Source organism: Penicillium mononematosum (assembly GCF_028829835.1).
Source record: "Penicillium mononematosum strain IBT 11891 chromosome Unknown utg000005l:1.0-9366267.0:1.0-9372171.0, whole genome shotgun sequence".
Lineage (NCBI taxonomy): Eukaryota > Fungi > Ascomycota > Eurotiomycetes > Eurotiales > Aspergillaceae > Penicillium > Penicillium mononematosum.
The window spans coordinates 3885587-3902399 of NW_026643275.1; the positions used below are offsets into that span (position 1 = coordinate 3885587).

General features: G+C 47.4%; 10 protein-coding genes across 10 annotated transcripts; 4 read left to right on the forward strand and 6 right to left on the reverse strand.

Annotated features, from left to right (window-relative positions):
• Positions 1 to 1260: 1260 nt before the first annotated feature.
• Positions 1261 to 1587, reverse strand: N7519_009606 (uncharacterized protein; the record flags this gene model as incomplete). The annotated part of the gene is made up of 1 exon (XM_057296379.1): positions 1261 to 1587. One exon carries the CDS (start codon positions 1585 to 1587, stop codon positions 1261 to 1263), a length of 327 nt encoding a protein of 108 aa, XP_057144261.1.
• A 1018-nt stretch (positions 1588 to 2605) lies between these two features.
• N7519_009607 (uncharacterized protein) lies at positions 2606 to 3107 on the forward strand (the record flags this gene model as incomplete). Its single annotated transcript, XM_057296380.1, has 3 exons — positions 2606 to 2665; positions 2724 to 2811; positions 2911 to 3107. The coding sequence occupies 3 exons, from the start codon at positions 2606 to 2608 to the stop codon at positions 3105 to 3107; spliced, it is 345 nt and encodes a 114-aa protein (XP_057144262.1).
• A 751-nt stretch (positions 3108 to 3858) lies between these two features.
• Positions 3859 to 5594, reverse strand: N7519_009608 (serine--tRNA ligase SES1; the record flags this gene model as incomplete). The annotated part of the gene is made up of 7 exons (XM_057296381.1): positions 3859 to 4023; positions 4077 to 4445; positions 4495 to 4585; positions 4637 to 5058; positions 5125 to 5286; positions 5341 to 5411; positions 5462 to 5594. The coding sequence occupies 7 exons, from the start codon at positions 5592 to 5594 to the stop codon at positions 3859 to 3861; spliced, it is 1413 nt and encodes a 470-aa protein (XP_057144263.1).
• Positions 5595 to 6196: 602 nt separating this feature from the next.
• rhbA (Rheb family small GTPase rhbA) lies at positions 6197 to 6943 on the reverse strand (the record flags this gene model as incomplete). Its single annotated transcript, XM_057296382.1, has 4 exons — positions 6197 to 6436; positions 6497 to 6625; positions 6678 to 6817; positions 6889 to 6943. 4 exons carry the CDS (start codon positions 6941 to 6943, stop codon positions 6197 to 6199), a joined length of 564 nt encoding a protein of 187 aa, XP_057144264.1.
• A 615-nt stretch (positions 6944 to 7558) lies between these two features.
• Positions 7559 to 8657, reverse strand: N7519_009610 (WAPL family protein; the record flags this gene model as incomplete). The annotated part of the gene is made up of 2 exons (XM_057296383.1): positions 7559 to 7837; positions 7899 to 8657. The coding sequence occupies 2 exons, from the start codon at positions 8655 to 8657 to the stop codon at positions 7559 to 7561; spliced, it is 1038 nt and encodes a 345-aa protein (XP_057144265.1).
• A 31-nt stretch (positions 8658 to 8688) lies between these two features.
• Positions 8689 to 10086, reverse strand: N7519_009611 (uncharacterized protein; the record flags this gene model as incomplete). The annotated part of the gene is made up of 1 exon (XM_057296384.1): positions 8689 to 10086. The coding sequence occupies one exon, from the start codon at positions 10084 to 10086 to the stop codon at positions 8689 to 8691; it is 1398 nt and encodes a 465-aa protein (XP_057144266.1).
• Positions 10087 to 10715: 629 nt separating this feature from the next.
• On the forward strand, positions 10716 to 11676 carry N7519_009612 (uracil phosphoribosyltransferase; the record flags this gene model as incomplete). The annotated part of the gene is made up of 4 exons (XM_057296385.1): positions 10716 to 10873; positions 10934 to 11292; positions 11350 to 11521; positions 11576 to 11676. 4 exons carry the CDS (start codon positions 10716 to 10718, stop codon positions 11625 to 11627), a joined length of 741 nt encoding a protein of 246 aa, XP_057144267.1. The 3' UTR covers positions 11628 to 11676.
• Positions 11677 to 11967: 291 nt separating this feature from the next.
• On the reverse strand, positions 11968 to 12897 carry N7519_009613 (transcription elongation factor 1 family protein; the record flags this gene model as incomplete). Its single annotated transcript, XM_057296386.1, has 5 exons — positions 11968 to 12146; positions 12212 to 12350; positions 12406 to 12450; positions 12529 to 12641; positions 12870 to 12897. 5 exons carry the CDS (start codon positions 12895 to 12897, stop codon positions 11968 to 11970), a joined length of 504 nt encoding a protein of 167 aa, XP_057144268.1.
• Positions 12898 to 13289: 392 nt separating this feature from the next.
• rps1 (40S ribosomal protein eS1) lies at positions 13290 to 14351 on the forward strand (the record flags this gene model as incomplete). Its single annotated transcript, XM_057296387.1, has 5 exons — positions 13290 to 13303; positions 13412 to 13496; positions 13549 to 13574; positions 13639 to 14143; positions 14208 to 14351. 5 exons carry the CDS (start codon positions 13290 to 13292, stop codon positions 14349 to 14351), a joined length of 774 nt encoding a protein of 257 aa, XP_057144269.1.
• Positions 14352 to 16093: 1742 nt separating this feature from the next.
• Positions 16094 to 16503, forward strand: N7519_009615 (uncharacterized protein; the record flags this gene model as incomplete). The annotated part of the gene is made up of 2 exons (XM_057296388.1): positions 16094 to 16194; positions 16254 to 16503. 2 exons carry the CDS (start codon positions 16094 to 16096, stop codon positions 16501 to 16503), a joined length of 351 nt encoding a protein of 116 aa, XP_057144270.1.
• Positions 16504 to 16813: the final 310 nt, after the last annotated feature.

Sequence of the window (16813 nt, forward strand, 5' to 3'; positions counted from 1 at the left end):
TCAATACCCCCTACTATTATTCATCTCAACCGATGATTGATGGATTAGGGCTACTTTGATCACCTGACCCCTTTCAGGGAAGCATACACCACCTTCCATCCCATAGGCTCTACAGAAGAAGCAGAAGGGAGAGAAAACCATGGATCGAGCGGGGCTGCCGATTGAGAGAGCTAGAGTTAGGAGGGGAGAAGGGTGGGAAGGGAAACCCAATACAGCTGAGAGGATTCCTGCTATCCCATGGATTCCTAGGAGAATTCGGATCTGCCAGATCAAGATCCGGCAATGCCAGTCCTATATTCCTTGACAAGTTGCTTTATGAATCAATGCCACCAGTGTAGGAAGAGCCTATCTCTTAATAGCAAGCTGACTAACAAGAATCAGCTTCCAAGGTTCCAAGGTCAGGGTGCAAGCTAATTAATAGCAATAAGGTCTTCCAAGGTTCTATACGATCTCCGCTGCCCTTAGATGATAAGAATTGCACCGTTTTGACATTAAATCTGCATTTCTAAATGCTGATATCAAGGAATCAATCCTTGCTGAACTCCCCGAAAACCAAGCTGCCGGCGGAGCAAAGCAAATCGCTAAATAGACTGCTAAGCTTCACTAAACTTCCGTTCAAAAGGAAGACCAGATTGCTCTTCTGATAAAATCTGTGTACGGCCTAGAATAGGCTTCTCGACAGTGGTATATGCTTCTCCATGACTCATTGATAGCTATGGGTTTCCAGTAAATCCATCCAGATCACTCAGTATTTGTCAAATGGGTCGGAGACGGAGCTATTGCTGTTTCAGTCTCAGATGAATTGCAGAGCACCCACGAATAACATAACGATGGATTCCAGAAGGCAGAAGATGCATCCGTAGAGGATAAGATTCTCGTCGGTAAATTTGAATCAGTTAGTGTTGCAAAGATAGCATCGGCCCTAATAACCACAAGAGGTACTCTAAAGGTAAGTTCCGACTTAAAAGGCCGTCGCTTCAGATGCCCTGGTAGAATAATAGAATAATAATAAGAGTTAGGATACCGAGGATCAATGAGAGAGCCCGGTAGGGTCGAATGCCATATAGTAGCCACATCCTTACTAACGCTGTGGTAAAGTGACGGACCGATCGCTCCAATAGATAGCGAAAGTCATCCTGAGATGCATATGTAGAGGATAAAATTCTCGTCGGTCAATTTGGGTCAGTTGGTGTCGTAAAGACAGCATCGGCCCTAATACCTATAAAAGGTACTCTAAAGGTAAGTTCCGACCCAAAAAAGCTATCGCTTCGAATACCCTAGTAGAACAATAGGATAATAATACGAGTTAAAATACCGAGGATCAATAAGAGAGCCCGCTGGGGTCGAATGCCACGCAGCAGCCATATCCTCACTGACGCTGTGGTAAAGTGACGGACCGATCGCTCCAAACAGATGGCGAAAGTCTTCCCGAGATGCCTCACGAAGGTCATGCTCACGGCCGAATCTCCAGTTATTTGCCATTGAAGTGGTATCCGGAAGTGACAATTTATGTTTCGTTGTCAAGACTGTTGCCCGATAGCTGCGGACCTGGCTTGGTCCGGCATGTTTCGAAGGATAGATGGCCATGTGAAGCCTGACAAACAAGGCATCGGATGGATGACCTGTCGCAACACTCAAGTTGAACCTTATCCTCCAAAATCGTATTCCTTGGAGGTAGATCCTGCATATGAATCCGTCGGCGAGTTCGACGCGCACCCCTGAGATCTGATATGCTGAGCGAGAGAGGATGACATTGGCGACGAGGTATTCGGTGAATCTCAATCGAGATGTTTTGCCATTTTCTAGCGATAATGAGGTTGCTCTTCGGAGGGCGAGGAATCTTCCGGTCGATAAGCCGATGAAGGTTGAAACCTTTGGGGTTTGGAATTTGTGGAGGGTGAAGAGTGAATGAGCCGGTATCTATGAGTCCACTTGCTTGAGTAACAGTTTCGTCTTCCCTGAGAAGGGTACTCCACTCGTCCACGGTGGTGATGAGTATGTTGAGATGTTGAGATAGATGAAAATGACCGCTTATCAGGCGAGCTACAGCAACCTTTGGTGGCTAAAACGATGATGAAAACGATGAATTTAGCAAAGAAGAGATAGTTGGGTCTCGATGATAAAAAAAAACCCCTGGCTCTTGGATGTCGAGCAAAGGGATCATAACCTTCTGGCAGCAAAGGATAGAAGGAGAGAGAGAAGAAGGTTGAATTCTCTATCTGTGTGAGACTAGCTAATATACTAGCTAGCAATCATGTGAAGCCTGACAAACAGGGCATCGGATGGAGACCTGTCACAACACATGAAAAAATGGGTGAGTATTGCGATCAATCAACTCACATTGCAGTATTTCGACAGTCTCTATGGACCTCTCCTAACAGAATGAATCTGAATCAAATACAAGTCTTAATATCTGAACTCAAAAGCGAGCGAGGAAAGGGAGTCAATAATCACTTGAATCATTGTGAATTATTGAGCATTGATTCACGTCAGGTGCCTACATGTAGGTAAGTAGGCACCTGTCGAGTAAGATAGAATCGCGTAGTTGAAGAGGTCTTCTCTCCTCGCTCGTGAACTCTCCTTCCTTTTCCCCCTCAAGTTCACCATGTCTCTCACTGCCTCTCAAAAAAAGAACAGAAAGGAGCGAAAACGCCGGGCCCGCCGCGTAAGAGAACCATCGACAAGCCCTGGAGTTAACTGAGCGTTACTAACATCTGGAATAGGCAGCCGAAGCTGCGGCGAAGGCACCCCCTCCTTCCCCAGAGGAGGTGAAGAAACTTTGGGAAAATGCCCACAAAGCTTACGAGAAAGGTAAGAAACTGCTGTCTCCCCTTCTCTATAAGAAGCAGTCCTCTCTCATGATCACACAGTCGAATATTCGTTTCTAACGCACAAAATAGGCCGCCGCAGCCAGCCAGCGCCAGTGTGCCGATCCCGGTAGTGGTGAAGCCACTGCTCCTGCTGGTGGTGACCTTGGTGGCCCTGATCGTGGCGGCGGTCAGGGTGCTGTCCAGGGTGCCACCGAACAGGCAGTGGCTGAGCCACTACCGGGCAGCCCCGTCGCTCCCGAAGCCCCCTCTCATGGGTCGAGTGACACCGGCCCCTGATACCTCTCTCTTGGCTCGGGTCAAAAGGAGACCCGAGCCTGTGATCCCTCTTCTCCGCCCTTGTAAGTCTCCATATGCACTGAATGGTAAACATGAAGCTAACTTTGTATGATACATCTAGGAACCAAGTTCTTCCTGCTGTTCTTTTCTATTTCTTTTTTAAAAATAAAAATGTTTAAACAACAGCTATCGGGTTAGGGGAATAATATGAATTCTTTACTTGTGAACCTTACCTATATATATTCGGTCCTTATTCTTCTATAGTAATATGTAGATACCTAGGTAGCGAAGGGTGTAGATGATATGTGTGTGCGAAGGGGCATAATGGCTAAAGGTCAAGTGTCTGATTGCGGAAAATTAAGCATACCTAAATTACTATAGCAGACTCTTAATAAGTAAGGTACAGTCCATAGGTGGGCCTCCGAAGTATTAGGCTAAACCTTTATACCTAGAAATACCGCCCTCTAAATTAAGATGTCTTTGATGTCGTTCTACATATCAACCAGGTATACTCCTACAGAGTAGCTAAAGTGGGGAAATAATCCAAAAAGGACATACAAAGAAGACATCGGGATGTCGCCTTAAATAAGGGGACCCTAATATATCTTGAGCCAAATAGATCAGATTACTAGTCCTACGTCGTCAAGGACAGAAGCCGGCTATTATTGTGTACATGTATGCGTCCATAAGTCATGAACTAAACCATCGTAATTTGTACTTTGTATCTCGAGGTACACATTGGGATATCTCCTTAAACCTGGAGACCTTGCATCTTTTTGGTGGCATCATCAGTGCCCTTGTTGGCCTTCCCCTTGGCCTTGCTGGATGTGGTATCCTTGGGGAGCTCCTTGGTGTAAGGGAGGAACTCAGGAGCACCGGGGATGTACTTCCGCAGGACCTCTGGGACCTCGATACCCTAAAATAGTAGTTAGCTACTGTCCGAATCACCAGTGAACCTTTGACACTTACATCTTCTTTCTGGTAGTTCTCAAGCACACAGCAGAGGGTACGCTCCGTCGCGCACAGAGTGGAGTTCAGTGCATGGACGTAAGTCTTCTTCAGATCGGTGGCCTTCTTCACGCCGTACCGGATCTCCAGAGCTCGGGCCTGGTAGTCGGTACAGTTGGAGCAAGAGACGAGCTCCTTGTACTCCTGCTGGAAGGGGAACCAGGCCTCCAAGTCGTACTTCTTGGATGCCGCATTGTTCAAGGCGCCGGAGACAATGGCAACAATGTTGTAAGGGAGTTTTAGGGACTGGTAGAATTCTTCTGAAGTGTTGATCATGTCCTCAAAGGCTTGCCATGAATCCTCGGGCTTTGTAAGAACAAACTGCTCAATCTGCATGGGGTTAGGACGTGAAATCCAGCGCATTTGGATCTATACTAACCTTTTCGAATTGGTGAACACGGAAGATGCCCCAGGCATCTTTTCCGTGAGATCCAGCCTCCTTGCGGTAACATGTGCTGTAACCGGCATACCTATTACTTTTATTAGCAAGAACGACTCAATCCTGGACAAGAGAGTCTCACTTGATGGGCAGGTCCTTATCCTGGAGCCACTCGCTGTCGTGCAAGGCAGACAATGGTTGCTCGGAGGTAGCAATGAGGTACTTGTCGGTCGACTTATCCTCGCTCTCGGTAACCTTATACAACTCCTCGTCGAATTGCTCGAGCTGTGCAGTCTTCGCCATGAGATCCTTGAGCATGAATTGAGGGGGCTGGTTAGGTGTGTAGCCCTTGTTGAAGAGGAACTCCAGACCATAGTTGATCAGAGCCAAGTTGAGGAAAAGACCGTAGCCAGTCAAGCAGTATCCACGGTGGCCAACAATCTTGACACCGCGCTCTGGGTCATATCCATCGAGACGAGTCAACACTTCGTGGTGGGAGAGGCAGCCTGGCTTCTGCATTTCGGCGCCCTCGGGGGTCCATGTCTTGATCAGCTTGTTGTCTGCCTGTAGCCAGAAATCCACCTGTTAGTCTCACAGCGCATTCGATTCCCAGGCTTAAAAGACCCATACCTCATCGTTGCTCACGGGCACAGATTCGTGGACGTAGTTTCCAATCGTGCGAATCTTCCGGTCGCGTTGAACCTCCTTGGCGACAGCAGCTTCCTCCAGCTCCTTCTTCTTTGCCTCGAGCTCTGCCTTTTGTGCGAGCAACTCGGTTGCGTCTTCCTTGTTCTGAGAATGGATAAGCATCTCTCCATGCAAGTAGATTGGCCTGGAAATGCCTACCTTTTTCTTCATACCAATTGCCTTCTGGACTCCATTGATCTGAGAACCCATCTGTGTGACATCGTATCGGGCTACGCCTGTCAGTAAGACTTCCCCAACCTGATAGGAAAAGGATCCGTACCGCGTCGTGCCTCTTCATAAAGCGCGACAACTTCATCAACGGCCTCCTCCGGAGCAAATCGCTTCTGCTGGCTTTCCTTGATCTTCTTGATATCACCACCGCGCTCGGTGACAAAGTCTGCAAGGTCCAGCATATTGGCGATTGGAGTTCAAAGGTTCTGGGGAATCCAAGAGGTAGAGGGGTGACTCAAATTGTGGAGGGGTAAAAACGAGGAAAATCAAAGTGCGTGGATACACGCACTTGGGCCACGAGGGTTCCATTACTTAATCGATAAGGCGGCTCCGGGTATACTTCCAAATAGGCTAAGTTTATGGCCACGGATATCTCTATAGATCAATCTGATTCAATACTTTGCATACTTATAGAAGCCTGTTTTAAATTGAGATTCATTACTCTATGCGTGGTACCGATCCATGTTCCCGAACTCGACCCTAAAACTCATTATTCATGCAATAAACCCAATGGTTCCACCAGAAAGACACAATAGAAATAGAGCCAAAAAGAAGACGGCCTCAAGAAGAAGCCATCAAGTGGGTGCTATCAAATTGGCGTTGATGATCTCTAAGTCAATAATCGAGTTAGCAGACAAGACATCTGTAGATCTGAATTGAGTGGACATCAAAAGAGCAAGGTGTAGTCTTGTCAGCTCCAACGAAAGAGATCCAGAGACCCAGAAGATGGCTTCGCTTACCATCCCCGGGAGAGAAACACGCGTTCCAGAAGAAGGCTCCCGTATTACATCAAAGCACACTTGTTGTTCCCAGTTGGTTGTGAGGGATTTTGAGACTTCTCAACCTCTCCTATCATGAGATCAAAGGCTTTCGAGACATTGAAATCAAGGAAGGCACTGGCCTCGGTGAAAGCGCAGTTGAGCTCCTCCGCTAATTGCCGTCCGTCATCGAGGGTGACTTGGCGGTGGTCGGGCTTGAGATCACTCTTGTTTCCTACTATAACAAGAGGTACATCATCCGCTCCCTACAGGAGAGATTAGAAGCTGGTTTTTGAGTACTAGTTATGGGAAGGGCAGTAACTGACGAGGTGGTTCAGGATCTTGTCACGAATCACCCGCACCATGTCAAATGACTGGCGCGATGTCACTGAATAGACTATGATATATCCATGAATTCCAATGAAGTGTTTGGAGTTCAAGATACTATATTCGTCCTGTAGAATGGTCTCAGCAACCAAGCGGTAATCTCGCACAGGAATCACATACCTGTCCCGCAGTGTCGACGATCTCGGTTGCATAGTCCTGCCCATTGTGCTTGATAATCCGACTGAATGTGTTCTCAATTGTAGGGTAATAGCTTTCCACGAAGTGGTGCTCGACGAAGCGAACCGTGAGAGATGATTTGCCTATTAAAAGATAAGTGTTAGATCTTCGCAATTATAACGATTTAGATTATGAACAAGGGGCTCTTTCTTACCCACGGACCGACTGCCAACGATTGCGATCTTTCTCTGCTTAGGTGCGGAAGGCATCTTGTGCAGTGCGGTAAGATTCAGCTAAACCACCAATGTGAATGATAGACAATAATGATGATATAGCCGGGTAGACGGTGTCTTTTGATTGATGGAACTGGATCAACGAGGTAATATTCAGAGACAAAATGGCACCTGTTCAGAAACAAGGTCGTCGGGGGGTGGCAAATCCCTCGAAGCATGCGGAGCTCCAACTCCTTGTAACCTGCAAACAATGCAAACGGCGGCTTCTCCAACTCCAGAGCTGAGCGTTCTAGAAATAATTGCCTATGTTGTACAACATTGTGTACGTTCTATGATTATCGATTTGTTAATTCTTTATAAAATGCAGTGTGTTACAGAAATTAATAAATCTCACTTTTTGAAAATTGAGGTCTGGTTTGACCTAAGGTGATTATTCTATGACGACCTTGATCAATATCTGTCCATGTGTATGTATGTGGAAGAACATTCTAGCGTAAATGGTTCAATTAAAATTGACGAGGAAAAGGGGTATCAAAAGCTGTCAACAGACCAAGAAATTCATGTCATCGAGTCTTAAAAAAAGGCCGGTAGGAAAGACAAAGCGCGCACTGATCTGCTGTCAAGCGACACATGTATAGCACGGGACGCCCATCATTGCTCTGCCAGTCGAATCCGAGTGATAAGTTCTTGTAGTCTGGACAGAAACCCACTCGCTGGTTGTCCCTGGGTTGGAGAAGTGGAGATTTCTTGTTCAATCTTCTGATGGTATTGCAGGAATTCATCAACGGTAGATATCACCGTTGTTAATCCGTTGGGAGCGAGTGAACTCTTGATTTTGGACCGAGTCTCAGGATCCAAACTGAGTGTTAGTAGAAGGACAGCCAAATATCCCACAGCAACATTGTGGTGTACTTCCAAGACCGAATGAGCCTAAGCAGATACATTAGTCCAATGCGTCGGCAAAAAGGAAACCAAAAAGACAAGATCTTACCGTGGAGATGGAATCAACATGAGTCATGAATAAGTGCAAGAGCTGATCAAGGAAAAGCTTTGAGGAATCAGCAGAGTGAAGAAAAATCGATCTTGATGCTTCACTCTGTTCAGTCAGATTGATAAGTGCACCGAGCGCCAATATCACGCTGTCCAGAGAACTATTCGCTTGTCCAAGCGCGTCTTCGGTCAAATCACCAAATTTTGCAGAGACAATGCGGACCAGTCCCCCGACCATCTCCGGCGTTGCGAATCTATCGCAGAGAGAGGGGTTGCTGTTGGTGACATTCAGGATAAGTCGAATGTAGAGGGGTTGTATTTGGCTCACAGTGCCTGACTCTAGACAGAGAAGGCTGTGAAGCTCAGAGAGCGGGTCTAGGATATCCCAATGCTCTTTCGTAAACGACTCAGCCAATGCAGTAGAAGATTCCAATATTGAAAAGCCCAGGCAAAGAATCTCAGAGCTCTCTGGGTGTATTTTTCCCAACGAAGCACAACGTTGGCCTTCTAACACGAGCGATTGAACCAACGGTTTCAGAAGAGACGTGGAGAGGCTAGGATTCCCGCCTTTGGTTTGCATTGTGGACATCGTTGACCTCAGGCAATACAACGCCAGGGTGCATGGGGATAGTTTGGACAATGCAGTATCAGGAAACAGCATAGCAGCTATCTGTGAAATAGTGTTCTGAAGTGTCTTTTGCAAGGGTCGAGAAAGCCCGCTGGCTTGAGCTCTTGCAGCCACTGGTATATCATCGTGCATGCCCAGTAAAGCAGGTGATGCCTCTAGAAGCTTAGGCCATGCGGAAGTTGCAAAGAACATAGGACATATGTCCATCCGATGATCCCAGTGCGTAGGCACAGAAAGCCAGAATGGTGGGAACCACCTGAAGGTCCATAGACAGACAATCCACAAGTCTTTTGTCAAAATTACATTCGACAAACCGCCTTTTGAGCCCAGTATCCAGAAGCTTGCCACACAGCTGGAGGAAGGCATTGCATCGACCCGTCAACGAGTTTTGCGGATCTTCGATATCCTCAAAGATAGCTTCGACGGCACCTCGGTAACGAGCGTTTCCTCCAGCTTGTCTGAGTTCATGAATACTTCGGACAGAGCCATCCTCGTTGGTATCCTCATTTGGCACAATTAAACGAGCGCTGGAAGTAGCCTCATAATTCAACTGACGTTGGATAGATTGAGAGCGGTGTTTCGGGCCCGAGGAAGCATTGTGCGTCGAAAGGTCCTCTGACATGATCAAGTCATCCAAAAAAGAACGCTGGCGTGCATAGGTGACACGGGAACCCCGTAAATGAGATGGAACTGACGCAGGAGAGCCTTGAATGTGGCTTTCGGCAGGACACTCATTCACAGCCGGACTTGGCGATGCTCGGTCAGGAGTGGTTGGATCCGGGGGTGGCTGGCTATCAGCGGGACTCTCTAGTGGTGTTTCAACCACTGGAGATGTTTCAACCGGGCTTTCCGTGATCCCGAGCGAGTCAATCAGTCTCCTTCGACCGGGGGTGACGTTCGCTTTCGTGGCATAGCCCTGGTTGATGTCCGGCGAGCTGTTTCGTATGGACTCTCCATCCCCGAGGCTCTCCGCGGTTGAAACCCCCATTTCATTCTCGAGAGTAGACACTTTAGTTTGGTTCTGCACAGACCTCCCAGGGCTTGAATATGATGTCGACGCCACGGAGCTTGTTCGCTGATCGGCTACTAGCTTTTTGGCCAATGGTCTCCGGCCATCGGAAACCCTCTTCCCCATCGGTGGTGACACGTTATGGACTCCATTCCCTATCTCGCTTGGCTTTGCTGATCGCTTAGTCGCAGGAACTGCCTTATTTCCATTGGGGCTAAATCGCCTTCGCTTTCTCTGGATCATGGACATCTGTTCATCGTCTGAAGAGGGAAAGTCATACACATTAGCCTCCGTGATGGGTTTTTGTTGTGTAACTCCTCGAGCTGTAGTTGTTTCCGCAGGTCCAGATAGTTGTTTATCTCCATTCTTGTCGCGCTGTAGCCTGGTGTAGACTGGTCGTGAGGGACGTGACGAGCTTGGCAAAGGCATCTCTTTAGGAGTTGTTCTAGTGGCAGATGAGCGCACAGGCTTCTCTGTATTCAACGGAGGTTGACTTTTGGCAGCAGAGCCATAGGTTACGAGTCGTCGATTCCGAGGGTGTGAGTTGTCCATCTTCGGTTCGCAAAGCAGGCAAAACCAGATGCGCGCGTGTTGTTTGATGGATCCGACTGAGAAATCTGGTTCCCAAAGGGCAAGAAAGGTATGCTGAAGAGCAATTGGATTAATGGATTGAGTAAAACGTGGTCGTTTCTTGAGACGAAGCCATGTCCTTGCGGCATTCAATGGAGCTTACACAGGCTCAAAGGGGTGTGGCGCAGTCATCAAAGAAGAGACCCTTAGGTGATTGGCAGTGAGGGGTGTAAATTACCAAGATTCCTTTGAGAAGGTGTAATGAAGTAATTAATTCAATTGACAGCATCCGAGGTATGATTTGGGAGATGATGCAAGTGATAAGAGGCGGAGGGGGGTGAGATGGGGCAGAATCACCCACTGCGGTATAGCTTCCAGATATAGAAAAAAAAGATAAGAGAAAAACCCTACATGCTTCCCCGCTTTTGGCTTTGAGACATCCAAAGGTCCCTTACTGTCCTTATATACCCCTCTCTAGACTCTTGCCCTTCAAAGGTACTTCGAACGACTCTCCTGGGTGAACTTCCGGCGCTTCCATATTCTAACATCTCTTTTTTTCTCTCTCTCTAGTCCTACGACCCACACACAGGCATATTTGGACGCAGCAAACCATGGCTAGCAAACCAGAGAGCGGTCCCTCTCCTGCCCAGGGCGTTGGTCCTCTGTATCGGCCTGATGGCGAGAAGCCCACTGCGACAGTTTCAAAGGAAGTGTCCTACGACAATGTCCACGTGCTACCTCAAACCCCCCAGTTGATTGCTCTCTTGACGTGAGGACCCATTCTCTGCATGGAAGGTCACCCTAGACTCATATTGTGTTTCACAAATAGGATGATCAGAGACAAGAGAACCAGCCGTGCTGATTTCATCTTCTATTCCAACCGCATCATTCGGTTGCTGGTGGAGGAAGGCCTGAACCACCTCCCCGTTGTTGAGCAGTCAATCACTACCCCCGTTGGACGGTCCTACCTTGGTGTCAAATTCGAAGGAAAGATCTGCGGTGTGTCTATCATGCGCGCAGGCGAGGCCATGGAACAAGGATTGCGCGACTGCTGCCGATCTGTTCGCATTGGAAAAATTCTCATCCAGCGGGACGAGGAGAGCTGCATGCCCAAACTGTTTTACGATAAGCTTCCTACTGACATTGCTGACCGATGGGTCCTTCTCCTCGATCCCATGTTTGCAACTGGTGAGTTGAACTTGTTCTACAATGCCTCTTAACAACCCAGCTGATTTTTTTCCCCAGGTGGTTCGGCAACTCTGGCAGTCGAGACACTGATCGAGAGAGGCGTTCCTGAACACAGGATCCTATTCCTCAACCTTATTGCCAGCCCGTCTGGTGTTGCTGAGTTTGCGGAGAGATTCCCTAAACTCCGGGTCGTGACCTCTTTCATTGATCAAGGATTGGATGAGAAGAAGTGAGAATATCGCACTCTTTGGATGTTGTGATTGCCATGCTGACTGATTGATAGGTATATTATCCCCGGCCTGGGAGATTTCGGCGACAGATATTACTCTATGTAAAAGCGCTGTTTCTTACCACGTTGAAAGGAGCATCAGTGGTTTTAAAGGTCACTGGAAAATCTGAGTAATTCAGTATTCCATTATCCATCCATTGCTTGATCTGTTCCAGATGCCATAAGGCACTTCCACTTCCCATACAAGTCACCTCTTCAGAGTTGGCTTGATGGCCGGTAGTGGGATAAAGGTCTAGATGGGTGAGACACTCCCAAGGTTCTTGGGGTTTAGGATATATGATAAGCATATGCAACGAGAATATCAAATACCATGTACATACAAGAATCTCACAACTCAATTTATTTTGATATCGTGCCTTAATGCGCCGTTCGCCGTCATCCCATGATCAGTAGTCATCATCATAGCCATCGTCCTGCCCAGTCTCTTCTGGAATAGCCTGCTTGCTGATCCCTCTTTGTCCTGACTGACTTGGATTCGGTGCGTCATACTGGTTGGCAGTGTCCTTTGCGACTGCGTCACATGCATCTACCCAATCCGAGTATACATCCACGGGGGCAGAGAGATCTTTGTGGAGAATTGAGTTAGTTAGAGCAGTTAGGACCGACGCCTTGGGGTGATTATCATCTCACAGTTGATACCAGTTTGGAACTTTTGGCCACAAACTTTGCAGGATAGGTCGCCTAGGCCGAGCTTCTTGTCTAACTTGACGACCACAGAGTTCTCATGGTTGCAAAAGAGACAGGAAAATGTGGTAGCAAGAGGCTCCCTCTATGTTTCACAATCAGTGCTGAGTGCAAAACTTGGCGACTTGTGATTCATTTACCTTTCGGGGCCCTTGGGGCTTCGAGCTCGACTTCTTGCGCTTGCCCTGTAGAAATAATAATCAGCGTCTACCCATGGTTGGGGTGGTCGGGACGGTCGGGTAGGGGGAAGTGATAGCACATACCATGCTTGAATTGACCTGCGACACAGGAATTGGAATAAAGAAGGATGAGAGCAAAGGTAAAGCAATGAGGAGTGTTGACTCGTAGACCGCGGCATGGATGCCAAGGCGACTTGCTTAATTGGGATCGGAACAATAATCATCCAAATTCCGACATGTGATGTCAGTTGGTGGCGATTCCCACAAAGCGATCTACATACACTACTCCGTACAATACTCTACTCCGTTGTATGGAAAGGCCTATGCTGGACTACCTGAAGCATTGGACGGTTCATCGCAGATTATCGAGGAAAAAGTATTGATTTTGACAAATCCTGTAAAACTAATCTGATACATTAGCATACAGAAGTACACATGTGCTGTGTACAACATTTAAAAGGAACAGCTTTGGCGCCAATGGCGTAGGCCCTATTGTAACGACCAGATATCTACTCCGTACTCCGTACCACATTCTATTTAATACAACACAAAATAGTACGGGGTAACCCGACAGCCCTAGAGTGCCCACCTGGGCAGCCCTGGAGTCTCCAGGGCTGTATGGTGATGACATAAGGCGATGAGATAATGATCAGACCGCCCGGGTGGACCTTTTTTTAATGTTCGATCACATGACCACATTGGATGACATAATCAGCTAGGGCCCGCGCTCGCTTAGCCGAGTTTTCTGTGGGTTTTCAACCCTCCCAGTCGAGTGTCGAAACCCTCTGAGCGCGCGGTGCGATACCTTTGTCTGTCTTCCAACAACACACAGATAACTCGCAATCATGGCTGTTGGAAAGTAAGCGCCCTATTCTTCATCCTTTTCCTGCTTTCAATTTATCGAATTAATTGCGCATACACGACATCCATTGAATTCACGAACACACGGCTAATACTCATCGTTCAGGAACAAGCGCCTATCTAAGGGTAAGAAGGGTATCAAGAAGCGCACAGTCGACCCCTTCACTCGCAAGGACGAGTACTCTGTGAAGGTATGTTCTATTCCTTTCATTGTCCCATGTGCAATGCTAATCGTCTCGACAGGCTCCCTCCACCTTCCAGACCCGCGAGTATGCACACCACCCGAATCGAATATGGCGAATTTTGAGTTGGATTGGCTAACGGAATTATCAGTGTCGGCAAGACTCTGGTCAACCGCACCAGCGGTCTGAAGAACGCCAACGACTCCCTCAAGGGCCGTATCTTCGAGGTCTCCCTCGCCGACCTCCAGAACGATGAGGACCACGCCTTCCGCAAGGTCAAGCTCCGCGTCGACGAGATCCAGGGCAAGAACTGCCTGACCAACTTCCACGGTCTCGACTTCACCACCGACAAGCTCCGTTCCCTTGTCCGCAAGTGGCAGTCCCTGATTGAGGCCAACATCACCGTGAAGACCACTGACGACTACCTCCTCCGCCTGTTCGCCATTGCCTTCACCAAGAGACGCCCCAACCAGATCAAGAAGACCACCTACGCCCGCTCGTCTCAGATCCGTGCCATCCGCAAGAAGATGACCGAGATCATCCAGCGCGAGGCTTCCACCTGCACCCTGTCTCAGCTCACCCACAAGCTCATCCCCGAGGTTATTGGACGTGAGATCGAGAAGTCCACCCAGGGCATCTACCCCTGCAGAATGTTCGTTTTTCACCCCAAGACTGAAGACTTGGATATATATTCGGATTTTCTAACACACATGTCTACAGGTCCACATTCGCAAGGTTAAGCTCCTCAAGTCGCCCAAGTTCGACCTCGGTGCTCTCCTCGCTCTGCACGGAGAGTCCGCGACTGATGACAAGGGACAGAAGGTTGAGCGGGAGTTCAAGGAGACCGTCCTCGAGAGTGTTTAAAGGTTATGTCAATGAAGTGGTGTCACGTACTGGTCAGCCGGGGCAAATTGTCTTCTGGTCATAGGAAAAGAAAAAAGTTCAAACGTGTATGACAGATTTGAACTGGCGTTTGGCTACGCGTTGCCAGTCCAGACATGATCCCAAAAATTCAAGGGTAGTAGTTCATTCATGTTCAATTTTCTCCAGTCTGCTACCGTGTAGTAAGGTGCAAGGTGAATACGTACATATAGTCCCACATCTGCTTGTTTGAGAGCGTGATGCTTGGTCCAACTAGATGCCGTTATTACCAGCTTCGTTCATCTACCTCATTCGCCCCCCATAATACACAGTTACTCGATTCATCTTCCGTGTGTCTAGTGCCAAATGTGGAGAGCGACGACGGGCCAGTTCTAACCATGTCATCGGTCTAATCTTGATCTTTCAAGTAAAGGAAAGATCACCGTTGTAGTTCTATGTGCTATGTTCCAAAGCTATGACAGAGATAAGATACGTTACATACAACAGCACTTCCATCTATCCCTGGAGGATCATTCAAGGTCTTAAGCCCAAAGAATAAGGGGGAAATGCATTAAAGTGGATGTAGTTTTGAAGCTATTCATTGGTGGCCTTAGACCACATTCATTGCATATAAATAGGTTTGATAGGATGAGTGCCTCCTAGCTTGCTCCGCTCTCTCACTTCTCAGCCGTGAAATTCCCCGCTAGACTCGAAGGGATTTAGTCCCGGGAGGTGCTAATTGAGGTCATTCCGGGGCAATTAGATACAATCCTGAAATAGTTACTGGCCTCTAGAGCGATAGTCAGTCTTTCATGCCTAATAATTGTTGCTGGGTGCAACTACTTGTGCAGCAGTGATAGTTGTGTTTTGCGTACCAAGTATAAGTTGAGCATGTCATGTAGTATATTTGAGGATATCTCTCAAGCTTCGGCATCCTTCCGAATGATGAATCCCTCCATCGGCCACGGATTTCATATGGCACTGGGGAAAGACAAAGATATGACTCTGATATATTCAAATTAGCATAGCATCATTCAGTGCTGGGGAAGCTTTTACTTATAATACTTATATCACGCATAATAAAGCGTCATCCGTACAAAATATATAACCTTTAAATTCTAGCGGACGGAAGTATCACAATTAAGGGATACAGAGTCAAGTAGGTTCTACATAGTAGGCTACACAAACAACTGTTTATTACTGGACTTATTACCTAATAGTTCTTTCATACTCTGTCGAATTGACATGCTAGATACTCTCATATTGGTTTCACAATCCCTCGAGGCAATTCCTCTTGAGTATTAACAATTCGCAATGAAAGCAAAGAAAGAAACACCTGGCTCTTCTATTTTCATTAAATACTACCTAGATAGATGTTTATATATGTAATGCTATAAAAGGAAATAAGGTTGGTGGAGCCCCCTTTAGGCCAAACCCCCGCACTCTCTAGGTATGAGGTCACGAGTCCTACCCCCTCTTGGATTGCATGATACCTTCTCCTGTCTCGTTTTGTTTTTCCTCTTTTCATCTCTTTCTGGAACACAATTCCTCATCTTCCATCACATCAAACATCCCACATTGACAGTAAGCATTCATCCCATGTTTATATACTTCTATTCCTTGGCATCAAGCTGTATACACTTGCTATCTCAATCCACCGATGGCCATCCTATTAACGTGAAATCCAACTCTTAGTGACTCGCTCGCACAAATCCAACGACCGTGAACACCAGGCCGAGGGCATCATGGGTACCCGTGAAAATATACCACGCTACTTTGCGAAGTCCGGTCCAACTGACGCTGATCCTCGCAAGACAAAGAAGGACGGGGGTGGCAAAGGCAATTGGTAATCACTGCACATCAGAATCATGTGTGTTCATCTGATTAATACTTGAATTGCTATAGGGGTCGGTCCGGCGAGGAAATGCAGGACACTGACTACTCGTTCGCCAATGCTAGGCGTCGGTCCAACAGTAGCACCCAGGGCCTGGCCGACTTCAACACCAAGTTTGAGGCTTTTGAACCCGAGCCTGTGTTCGAGGAAGAGGCCTTTGGTGGCGCAGACAATACCGCCGGAAATGATAATACCGTGACCAAGGTCGAGAGTGCCAGTAGCAACGGTAGTCAGGCTGATCATGATGGAAGAAAGTATTAGGGAGTCTCGGCTACCGCTGTGGCGACTTGATCCTCCTCCAATCACTGGATGTCAAGTAAGTCGGAAGATGAACAAGACAACAAATGCCAGGGGTCATGACTCGGCCGGGGAACCAATATTTATTGTATGAGAGTATGAGAAAACAACCTAAATCAAAGCATTTCATTTTTCACATCGCAAGAATCAGGTTCTCTGATCAAGCACAACGTAGCTTGGGGTTTACTGAAGACCTGAATAATAGAAATATCTCTTGAGATTTCATACATACAACATATTATGACCCATTGGTCACTGGATAACCGAGAAACAG